General features: G+C 44.7%; 1 protein-coding gene across 2 annotated transcripts in view; it reads right to left on the reverse strand.

Moving 5' to 3' along the window:
- Positions 1 to 11,683, reverse strand: part of SLC18A2 (solute carrier family 18 member A2) — a 46,903-nt gene extending 35,220 nt beyond the window's left edge. For both annotated transcript variants that reach the window (XM_068139284.1, XM_068139282.1), the window contains exons 1-3: positions 11,462 to 11,683; positions 9,400 to 9,751; positions 559 to 617 (exon numbers count right to left, since the gene is read on the reverse strand). In XM_068139284.1, coding sequence (XP_067995385.1) covers positions 559 to 617; positions 9,400 to 9,751; positions 11,462 to 11,582 — 532 coding nt within the window. In that variant the 5' untranslated portion in view covers positions 11,583 to 11,683. The remainder of the gene's footprint in view (positions 1 to 558; positions 618 to 9,399; positions 9,752 to 11,461) is intronic.
- Positions 11,684 to 12,433: the final 750 nt, after the last annotated feature.

The following is a 12,433-nucleotide window of genomic DNA, read 5'->3' on the forward strand; positions in this document are numbered from 1 at the left end:
CCTGGCTACAACCTCCCCTTCAGGTAGTTCCTCACAGGCCTGTAGTGATCCTTGATGTTCTGCTCTCTCCTCTTTTCCTCTGTGCCACTACTTGAAATACCACCCCAAAACAGAGCATAAACCAGCAGCTGAAGCCTTATCAGTGCCATTCAAGCAGACAAATGGTCTCAGCTGACTTACAGGCTGTGCTCCTGTTTGCACATCCCACAGCAATGTTTGGCAACTGCTATGATACTGTTGACTCACATTGTACTCATGAACCACTGCAGCCTCATGATCTTTCTGATAAGCCCCTACCATAGCTAGTTGTTACAGACCCTGTAAAATAGCCCTCTCGTGGCTATCACTGCTGTCTGAGATTGCAAGAGCCTGAGAGAAAAGGAGAGACCAGCTGCTGTGGGATAGAAGGTGGTGAATTCCATAGAGCACATTCACATGAGTGTATTTGTCAAGCCTCCTTGGGAACCAACAAGCAGGAGGATTCCTCATGGTAACTATTACAGACCATTTATTTAGATGTTGCACGTGGGGCAGACCAAATAAGATGTGGGCACTTACTGATTGTTGACACAAACATGATGCAGAAGCCAGCAAACAGCGGAATCTGGTAGCCTATTCTGGAAAACAAAAAGAACATTCACATTTCTGAGGCTGTCTCCCTGGCATTTTGTGTCAGGCTTACACTGAGTGCATGCACCACAGAAACACAACCTGTAGCTCCTTAGTAAGCTTTGAATTACAGATTGTGGCCACAGGATCAGATCTGTCCATGTTACAAATGCCTTGTCATCTGGCACAGGTGACTTTTTATCTCAAGTCCTTGGAAGAAAATCTTCTCATTAGAATCTGCTTGCCCTGTTCTCATTCCACCATAATTGCTCCCAACAAAGCCCCTCTGGGCCTCCACGAGGTTGCCAAGGACATGAGAAGGGAAGATTTGTCTGAGGATGCTGAACAACTTTGAAATATCCCAGCAGTCTTTCAGTGCTCATCTGTTTCCATCTTCAGGAGATAGCGACTATAATGAGATGTGGTCAAACCAATGGCTTTTTTACTGGGGAAAAAAATTGTCAGCAGCTTTGTTGGGAGTTCTGCATCAGCCAGGAGCACTGGAAGAGTGCTAAAGAGCCTGAGACCAAGAGTTTTGCTTTCCATGGCTGTAGGAGCAAAAATGGAGCAGATCAAAGCTTTCTTCCTCAGCCTGCTTCCTCATTAAGACTGCAAGCAGCCTGTAGAAACACCTGGTGGCTTGAAGTATTTAAATCACTAGGAAATAAAATTGTTCTTTCTGGGAAACACACACATTATTTTTGAGCAGCTAAAATGGAAACTTCAACAAAAAAAAAATCCCCACCCAACCAATATACTATTTTTTCACACCATTAAAAAGCCATCCTGTAATCAAAGCCACTACCCAAGTAGCTCTGAAGGCAGTCTGTGTGTTCTACTCAGCACACTTGGTTCATGGTTTCTCTTTATTGTATGTGTGTGTGTGATTGTGCATCTCAAGTCTAATTGCAAAGATATTGTTGGCTCAATTCTTCAACAAAGGATGGTGCTTTTCAAAGGAGGACTGATTGACCTCATTGCTCTCTACAACCACCTGAAGGGTGGTTGTAGCCAGGAAGGGGTTGGTCTCTTCTCCCAGGCAACCAGCACCAGAACAAGGGGACACAGTCTCAAGCTGGGCCAGGGGAGGTTTAGAATCGAGGTGAGGAGAAAGTTCTTCACTGAGCGAGTTGTTCGTCATTGGAATGTGCTGCCCAGGGAGGTGGTGGAGTCACCATCCCTGGAGGCATTCAAGAGGTGATTGGATGTGGTACTTGGTGCCATGGTTTAGTCATGAGGTCTGTGTTGATAGGTTGGACTCAATGATCCTCGAGGTCTCTTCCAACCTTAGTTATACTGTGATACTGTGATACTTCAGCTTCCAATGATTTGGAAGGTATTTATAGAATAAGGATAGAATTATCCAGGTTGGAAAAGACCTTCGAGATCATCGAGTCCAACCTATCACCCAACAATATCTAATCAACTAAACCATGGCACCAAGTGTCTCATCCAGTCTCTTCCTAAACACCTCCAGTGATGGTGACTCCACCACCTCCCTGGGCAGCACATTCCAATGGCCAATCACTCTTTCTGGGATGAACTTCTTCCTAACATCCAGCCTAAACCTCCCCTGGTGCAGCTTGAGTTCTGGGGCTGGTTGCCTGAGACTAGCAGTGTTGGCTGAAGTAGCTCAATCAAATAATGGAAGAGTCTATAATGAGTCTTTTAATTTTTAAGCCTAGCAGTCACAACAGAGGCAAACCAAAACAATTATTCTGAGCTTTGGTTTTCGTAATGCAGGTTTCATCCAATTACGATCCTTGGATAATGGCAACCTCTCTGAAGCGCCAGGCTGGATGGTTCATTAACATCTCATTTTAACACTTATTTGAGCTTTGTGAATGAAAGAAGTCGAACATGCACATTTCTGCACCACCACAGAAATCTCTACTGAGGAATAATGTTTCCTTAAATATCATCACTGCATTGAAGCCTGATATAGATGCAGCATGCAGATCCTTCCAGTGGTTCCAAATACCTAGCGGACCCTGGTTACTCGTGTGGACCGCTATCTCCAAAGCAAATTAAATCCCTGGCACTACCACAGACTTCCTCAGTAGCCTCATGACAATCATTCTAATCCTTCAGCATCTTGACACCTGTCTTATGAGAGAATAATCTCAGCTGGGATTTGTCTGCTTTATTTAAAGTGGATGATTTTTCTAAGCCTGCCTCTTTTCTTGCACTTCAGGTACTCGATGGGATGTTGATCTCATGATGTTTCTATGTACCTGAGCAAATGTCACCAACTTCTTGCCTGCCTTAGAGATCAGGTGAGCTCCTCCCCTTCCAGTGTGCTCTGGTGGATCAGCCCACAGAGCTGTTGACCATAATTGGTTTTGATTTTTTTTCAATTAAAGCAAGCACTGATAGAAGTACAGATAAAAACAGCCCTGCAGGTATGGCAGCTGCTGCTGGTGGCGAGCAGCAGCATCTGTCTCTGTGTCATGAAAGCAAAAGCTGGATAAACCTTATGCTTTATTCCAATGCAAAGGGTAGGGTTCCAATGCAAATGTAGGGTTGTCAAGGCCAACCCAGAGGATTCTAGGATGGACACTGTGAGGGAGCAATCTGATTTTAGTGCAGAAATGAAGCAGTTCTGCGACTTGACTGGCACCATGAGGCGGTAATTTGCTTCTGCTACAAGTCCACTGAATTGAAACAGTTACTTGCATAAAGACAAATGTCATGCAAGTTGGCTCACACCCTCACATTCCCACCACTGGATCAGAGACATAACATGTAAGACCTTCCACAACCATGAATGAGTTCAAGAGAAGAGCTATCACACTAGTTCCAAATGATACTCTATCAAGCTAAAACAGATTTCAACTCTTCCAACAGGCTTTTCACACTTGAAAAGTTTCTGGTGGTTGAATGCTGTAAGAAAACAAATATGTTGGAAGTCACTTTTGACATTCCATGAAATACTGTTCAAGCATTGTTCTTAATTTCTGCAGTCACAGATATTACCTTGGACAAATAAGCTCACAACTACGTGTGAGGCAAAACATAGCAGAAGGTAGTAAGGGCAGAACTGGAGCAGAACACAGACACACTTCTGCTACCCAACAGACCATGATGCTTTGTAGAATAGAATTAACCAGGTTGAAAAAGACCTTTGAGCTCATTGAGTCCAACCTATGATCCAACCATCTAATCAACTAAACCATGGGACCAAGTGCCTCATCCATTCTCCTCCTAAACACCTCCAGTGATGGTGACTCCACCACCTCCCTGGGCAGCTCATTCCAATGGCCAATCTCTCTTTCTGGGAAGAATTTCTTCCTAACATCAGCCTAAACCTCCCCTGGTGCAGCTTGAGACTGTGTCCTCTTGTTCTGGTGCTGGTTGCCTGGGAGAAGAGACTAACGCTTACTTAGCTACAATCTCCCTTCAGGTAGTTGTAGACAGCAATAAGGTCTCTTTTGCTTAGGGGACAGTCTTCCACACATCCTGCTGATGTTTACTTGGATCTGCAGGTTGTCCTCTCCTGCATAATCTTAGCAAATCCTGTCCCCTCTTGAAATAGCAGCACTGATAAGCTGGCAGTTGCGCTACAACAACCTGCAGCTGCATTCCCTGATCTGTCCATCAGAGAGAGAGCACAAACTGGGAGGGTTTGCTAAACAGTTGCACTATGTAACACAAATCATTGCAAGAAGGGGAGCTTTGCACTACCTGTAACAGTCAACTACTCAGTGATTCTGTGCCCTCATCTCGGGCTGTTCTTGCCATGTGAAACCAGTGAATATGCAGTTTGTACATCTCTGCCATGACATGGCATGCTCCATCACAGCTACCTCTACATTTTTTCCCTCTGCATGTGCAACACAGAAGAGTATGACTTCCTGACTTTATTTCTCATCAGCACACTCAAACACTACATTTTCTTGGGCAATCATTTCAAAACCCTGCAGGAGAATCTGAAGCATAGTCCAGCACATCTCACCAAGGCTCTCTGCAACTAAAAGTGTTTCCTACAAGTATTTCTGATCTCTGGAAAAGCCTGAGTCCTTAGCTGAATGAGGGAGAGGAGGAGCTGCCACTGATGGAGAATACCTAAATTAGTCCATTTCAGTCCCACAGTGGCCCCAGATTGCAGGATTGCTTGGAAGTGGATTATACTGGTTAACAAGGTTACCCTACAATAAGACAGCTGATCAATGAGCCCTGTGCAGCCGTGAAAGAAAGGTTACACTGACCAGGTCAGCATCTGTGGGTGATTAGAGCCTAATTATCCATCCATTACAGTGCTGCATGTCCACTGATTTCAACCCTCTTGTTACAGAGCTACATGAGTACCACTGTGAGCACCCCTTGTGAAGTCTGCCTTGGTTGGCAGCCTGGATTTCCTCTTCACTGCCAGTGAAGACTGGAGAGGAGGTATAGCGTGAAGCACATTTTCTTCAAGGTTACAAACCAATGAACCACTGAATATAGGTGAAGGTAAGGAAGAATGTGCAAGGTTAGCAGGGAGAGGGAATGAGTACCTGAACACAAACCAGGAGTAGTGTGCACTTGCAGCCCAGAAAGCCAATCACATCCTGGGCTGCATCAAAAGAAGCATAGCCAGCAGGTTGAGGGAGGTGATTCTCCCCCTCTGCTCTGGTGAGACCCCACCTGGAGTACTGTGTCCAGTTCTGGAGTCTCTGTTCCAGGAAGGATCTGGAGGTGCTGGAGCATGATTCTATGCACTCTCAACCACCATACTCCATGCTGTAGCACAAAAACCTGAAAGAAAAGCTTACGTAGGAACTGAACTCTAACTAGGCAATTACAATTGCTGCTTATTTCCTTAGAATCATACAGTTGTTAGGGTTGGAAGAGACCTCAAGGATCAGCTAGGTCCAACTCCTGTGCCATGGGCAGGGACACCTCACACTACAGCAGGTTGCTCACAGCCACATCCAGCCTGGCTTTAAAAACCTCCAGGGATGAGGCTTCCACCACCTCCCTGGGCAATCTGTGCCAGTGTCTCACCACCCTCATGGGGAAGACTTTCTTGCTAACATCCAATCTGAATCTACCCATTTCTAGGTTTTTCCATTCCCCCCAGTCCTATCACTCCCTGACACCCTCAAAAGTCCCTCTCCAGCTTTCTTGTAGCCCCCTTCAGATACTGGAAAGCCACAATTAGGTCTCCTCAGAGCCTTCTCTTTTCCAGACTGAGCAGCCCCAACTCCCTCAGTCTGTCCTCATAGCAGAGGAGGTCCAGCCCTCTGCTCACCCTCATGGCCCTTCCCTGGACACCTTCCAGCACCTCCAGATCCTTTCTGTAATAGGGGCTCCAGAACTGGACATAGTACTCCAGGTGGGGTCTCACCAGAGTGGAGTAGAGGGTGAGAATCACCTCCCTTGACCTGCTGGCTATGCTTCTCTTGCTGCAGCCCAGGATGTGATTGGCTTTCTGGGCTGCAAGTGTACACTCCTGGTTCCTGTTCAGCTTCTCATCTACCAGCATCCCAAAGTCCTTTTCTTCAGACCTGCCAATCATTGCCCATGGATTCATGGACTATGGCATGGATTCATATGAATAGAACATCATGATGCATCCTCAGACTCAAGCATTCAGCCAGTGCCTGCTGCAGACCGGTAACTTCACGCTCAGTTAAAAATCCAAGCTACTCTTGACCTTTACCTGACTGAAAACTAAAACCTTTGAATACAGTTTTGTTTGAAACCCAAAGTTTTTGGGCATCTTCATAAACTGTGCACCCTCATCTTGAACTAAGCAAACAATTCTCCTTAAGTTGTGATACTGTGCTGAAATTTTGCAGAAGTATTAAGTGCATTAGCAATTATCACTAAGCAGCTTACCAGTGCTAAGGGGGAGTCTTTATAAGACTCTGGCCAGCCTGATCTAGTGTGGGGTGTCCCTGCCCATGGCAGGGGGGTTGGAACTAGATGATCCTTGTGGTCCCTTCCAACCCTGAATGATACTATGATACTATGATAAGGGTAACTGGGTTATTTTCTGTTTCATTTCAGCTTACCAGTGCTAAGGGAGAGCCTTTATAATGATAACTCAGACATTTTCTCTTTGATTTCTAATAACCACAACTTTCACACTGTTTTTTTTTTTAACTGACCACAGACATCCTCATTAGGAAACAACAATTTTAAGGGTTGTTTTTTTTTCTCCAGTGACTTCTACAGTTAATTGATAAATGTGTTAGTTGGTATTTCCCATGAAGCAGTTCTCAGAAGAAAGGCAGATACTGGTACCAAGATACAAATAATGCATGAAGGAAAAACAGTAATCTTTAAATCTAATTTAGGGCCACTTTGCTACTGAGGCACTCATTTCTGTTTGTGAAAGAAGAATCTGTTGCACTGAGATAATGTGCTCCTTAATTTTTCATCTTGCTCTTGTTGGGCCTCTGAGCTTGCAGACCTACTCCTGTGACTGCAGTCAGACACTCTGCCCCATGCAAAACTACGTAGGATGTTTCCAGGAGGAAATCTCAGCTCACAGCACTGATGTTCACCCTGGTGTGTTGACAGCCCTGATCCCAACGGCAAAGTGAGATGCTACAAGAAGATCTGCTGCCTCACTGCCAAACCCAAGAATCTACACCATGCATGTATGTCAGTATTCAGTATCACTAAGGTTGGAAGAGACCTCAAAGATCATCGAGTCCAACCTGTCACCACAGACCTCATGACTAGAGTAGGGAGGACACTACTGCCCACTGCAGGCTTGAACTCACGACCTTCCCATTAAGGGTCTTATGCACTACCAACTGAGCCACATTTCATAGGCCATCATGTCCTGACAGCTGGCTCTGCAGACAGATGTTACCCAATGTCTTGGCACAGGCAGCACCAGGATCTGGTCTGAAGATGAGCAGGCACATGGAGAGGCGTTGGCAGGGATGCACTCTCTCTTCTTTAGGAAGATCTCTACCGAAAAAGAATCTACAGCATGATGTAACCATGCTATTGAAAAAGCCATTGACAGCATCAAGTGTGCTGTTGCCTTTCCCCTGGCTTGGAAGCTCATGGAAATGGTGATGCTAACTAAGCAAAGTAAATATCAATAGGGCAGTAATTTAGACATTTAGGAGAATCTGGAAGACTATCTGAAGCACTATTATGAAAACCTTGCTTTGCCTCAGGATGAGCTATCACAGCCTCACAAACACAATGCAGAAGAGCCAGGTATCAAAAACCCGGTTTGCTCCTCAACTTGCAGCAGTATTAGTGGAAAAGTACCTTTGCAGTGGTGTTTTTATAACTGTGTAGGTGGTATGCAGGAGGAGAAAAGGTAAAATGAGAAAGAAATGAAACCACCTCATTTAAAGTGTTTGTGTTTAGGTCAGTTCCACAGACTTGAGTAGAGAATTTGAATTCATAACACAATGAGTCAAACTGCCACTTAGCCCTCAGCTGAATGCTGTCCTGTCACATTGAAATTAAATACTCTGACTATACATAAGACTATGCAAGCTGTCAAACCTAAGAAAGGTGGGTTTGGCTTCAAAATCTGAAATATTTAGCATTGAAGGATGTTGGTGGGTTGGGTTATTGCCACAGGGCAGGCACTGATGCCATAAACTAAAGTGTTTTTCAAGGACACATTTCTGCTGCATATTATTTTCTGAAAGGAAAAAGTCCTCTTTATACAAACAGCCCCAATAAGAAATGTGAAATTTAGTAGCCTGGCTAAATACAATTTGGAGTTTATTTCCTGTGGAGATGGAGCTCATGTTCTGCTGAGGAGGAATGCAGCTGCTTTTGTGGGGAACAGATAGACACAATATGCTAACAAATAGAGTCAAATTAATTATTAACATAAAAATACAAATGATATTATAAATACTTTTTCATTTCCATGTAAACCTCATTAGTGCTTAGACCTGGGGGGGAATGGGCTTGCAAATCACTGATATTGGTGCTTATATCCTTGATCCTGACTCAAACAGATAAAGAGCCATTTAAACATATTGCATTCAAGACATCGTAATATAAGCAAGAATTTAGAGAGGACAATTTGAAGGCCTGGCTAGATGATGTGCTGGTGGAAATCTGTGATCCACTGGAACTGGTGATGAACATGGTGGCACCAGCAACATTTGACTCTTGTACATCTCTCACTGAAGTCTACACAAGTTTCCCACTGATTCTTACACCAGATGACTCCAAGTCGTTGAATCCCAAATCACACCAAGGGATTCACGTCTGTGAGAGCAAGGGAAGGATCTGAACCCTTCCTACAGTTTCAATATCATGCTTACTTAATGAAGGTGAAACAGATAAATCATTACTTCATAAATACTATGTTGTAGTGGCTTAGATCCTGTATAATTCTGTTGAAGGGGTTTCAACATCATTCCAGCAAAAGTTTCTGTGAAAACCTGGGGTCTCAGGAGCTGGAGGAAAACTGTATGACACTGACCATATCAGATAACTCACCTGCAGCATACCACTTTATTTTGGAAGGGATTTAGGTGATTAGAAATGTTCACCAAATGTATTTCACAGGCTGTCCAGGGGGATTGTGGAGTCTCCCTCTCTGGAGATATTCAAGACCTGCCTGGATGTGTTCCTGCGTGATCTGCTCTGGGTGATCCTGCTCTGGCAGGGGGGTTGGACCGGATGAGCTTTAGAGGTCCCTTCCAGCCCCTAATATTCTGTGAATCACTAAAATATTCCTCCAGATAAAGGGAGAAGGCCAGGAAGCCTGGGGCCTTACAGAATCCAAAATGCTTTGTTTGAAATAGCAGCCTGGATGAAAACATTGAGGTAAAATCCCAACCGAGTAAGGTAGCAGAAGTAACTCACCTGTTGGTCAGTGGCCCTATGAAGGGGTTGGTCAGTAGCTGCACTGCTGCCTTTGAAGCAAACAAGAGACCCACTTGAACATTTTCATTCAGCAGATCTTTATCTTCCTTAGGGCAGTCGGATGGGGAAGGAGTCACATTTACTGTCATTTGTTCTGTCTGAGTATGATGCAGCTCTCTGGGTTGTGTCTTATCAGATTCATTTCCGGTAACCATCGTTGAGTTGTCATAGTAGGAGAAGATGCTCTGAAAATTGTCCATTGTTGTTGAGACTACGTTAGGCTTAGTAGTGTGGATTTCTGTGGCATTTTTCTCATGTTTGATGCTGTAAAGGTAACTGGGAATTATTGGCACTGGAAAAACAAATAGAAATACATTGGCATCTTACTACTGGTAAGTGGAATCACCAAAATTTCATGTTTGATACAGAGCTTTCCTACAGAGCATGTTAGTAAGGATTGCAAATGGAAGAAACACAGAACTGAAACAGAAGTTTGCTCATGAGAGAAAACACAGCCACAACTCAGAAGTGCAGTTTAAAGTTCTTTTGCACCAGTCAGTTTTCACGAATACAAGTTTTTCTGTACAGACATCATTCAGAAAGCAAGCTATAAGAAGCGTCATGACCCATGTCTGAGGAATCTTGGTTGCACCTGACTGCACAAATTCATTTATTAGATTGTGGAAACATGAAGGATGAGGAAAGCATGGAAGCAATTTATCAAACCACAGTGTTTTATAATTTACTGGAATATATTTCTAAAATAACCCCTCCCCCCCAAAAAATATTGATAAATAACAGCCACAAGAAGGGGGAAAAAAATGCAACACTCCTGTATTAAGTGATTTGAAATAAAGTGCTGATATTTGCTTATATATTTTGTGTTGAAAAGATCTAGGAGAGACCTTCCTTTATAGGCTTTAGGAGCTTGGCTGCAATTGAATTGCATTGCTACATATCTCAAAAGTTAGCATTTCAGAAGTTGTTAAATCAGATGTCAGGTTCATTCCATTTAACCCTGGTGCCAGAATCACCGCTACCTTGCCTTGCGTCTCCTCCTGAACAAGCCCACTCCTTCAATCAGCCTGCAAACTCTAACCCTTTTTAGGGCTTCTGAATAAGTAATTAAATGTTAATAGTTTTATAGGAAAGTATAATAATGTTTTTTAAAAAAATACATCAAAAATGGACTTGCTAAAAACATTTATGTTTTTAGCTAAGGTTTATGGTGTGGTGTCAGCTTTTAAGCTGAAGTCCCCCAGGAAATCCAGGAGCCTGATTCAGAAGCAGCGTGGTCCGAGAGCCAGCTCTGCACAGCTCTATTGCTTCTGAGAGAAGCATTGGCATTTGGGGTGTGTGTGTGTGTGTGTGTGGGCAGCCATGAACCACTGGCTCCTCTGAACCCTTTTCTTTAAATTCATATTGGTGCATTTGAATATGAGGGCTGCTACAACTGCCAGCGAAAACTATTCAAGCGTTTTGAGGAGATTCCTAAATCTTGACCCCACGGTGCTGAAGCCAGTAAAAGTTTCATTGCTTTTGATCAAAGCTTGGATTATTTTTACTCAATCAGCTCGTAGAAGTGTTTTTCTTGAAACCCAGTGAGATACTTTTCTTATTAACCTATCATTTTAAGACCAATGTGGAGGAAAGAGAAACTATCGCAAGGAAACAGGCATCTCCAGTGTTATCTAGGCTGCTGTTTCAGTTGCATGACCACAGGAGGAAAAAAAAATATGAGCTAAAAATACTGTTATCTGTCATTCTGTGAAGTATTAATGACACTTAGTAGGGAAAAAAAAAAGAGTTATGAAGACCTTTTTATACCATTCCTTAACCTGCAGTTAATACAGAACTAAAGCAAGACTATGGTGTTCATGGCAGTGTGCTCACAATACCTGGAGTCTAATTTGTGATTGAAAAGTAATAATAAATCAGTGTTTGAAAAGGTTTGGTTTGGGAGCATTAATCGTGCATTCGGGGAGCACATCTGTCACCGGAGATTATTCCTGGCATAAACTGGGAGGGGAAAGAAAAACCGAGCAAACCCCACTCTACCTACCGACTACCGTCAGCAGCATGTTGTCCAGGAGCAGGGCGATGAACACGATCAGCAGGATGAGTTTCCTGGACTGCCGGCTCTCCCGCAGCCACCGCAGGAGGCTGAGCTCGCCCCAAGCCATGGTCCCCGTCCCCGCACCGCCTGCTCTCGCTGCGGAGAGACAAAGGCCGTCAGCGGCCGCCGGGACAAGGCGCGGAGAGGGGAATGCTGCTCCGGCGGCACAGGAGCCCCGCAGCCACCTCCCGCCACCGCGCTCCCCTCTCCCTCGCTCCCGGCTCCCAGAGCAGATGCCCGGCCAGCCGCACGCTGCGAGCCGGCAGGGCAGGAGCGGGGAGGAGGAAGAAGATGATGATGAGGAGGAGGCGGCACCCGTGCGAGCCTTGGGAGCGCTGGAAGCAGCGCAGGGGGAGACTCCCCTTCTCTCCCCTCTCCGGGGCAAGCAACTGGAAGGGTTGGTTGCTCGTAGCTCTGGGCCACGCCAGTACGTCCGGCTGCCCGCTGAGATGTGCCAAAGCACAAAGAGGGGGGAAAAAGTCATCATCATACACCCGACCACATGAGCGGTGTGCCCCACCGGAGGGACAAATCAGAACAGTGCCACTGGTTGGTGATTTTCCTAAAATTAGGAGCTGGCACCATTTGGCAACCTAAATTGTTCGGTTTTTCTTGTCTGCTCTGCATGGAATTCCAAGAGTTCTACCCAGCCTGTGCCATTTGGTTGTCACCATTACGAATTTCTTTTCCTCTCAATCTATGTTAGAAAAGAGATGAACTTCACTGAACTGATCCAAAAAACGTGTTTTACCAAAACCTGGCATTTTTAACCCCCCTTGTCTCTCACATCGCATAAGGCACTGCTTTCGTCCAGCCACCCAATACCGAACTTTGTGAACTGGTCTTTGCTTCACTGTCTTTGCTGAGCTTCACTTTGGGCAAAGCCCTTTGATTGTGAGGGAAGTGTCTTATTGAGTT

This window comes from Melanerpes formicivorus, unplaced genomic scaffold, assembly GCF_026170545.1.
Source record: "Melanerpes formicivorus ecotype bairdi unplaced genomic scaffold, bMelFor1.0.p_v2 SCAF_6, whole genome shotgun sequence".
NCBI classification, from domain to species: Eukaryota; Metazoa; Chordata; class Aves; order Piciformes; family Picidae; genus Melanerpes; species Melanerpes formicivorus.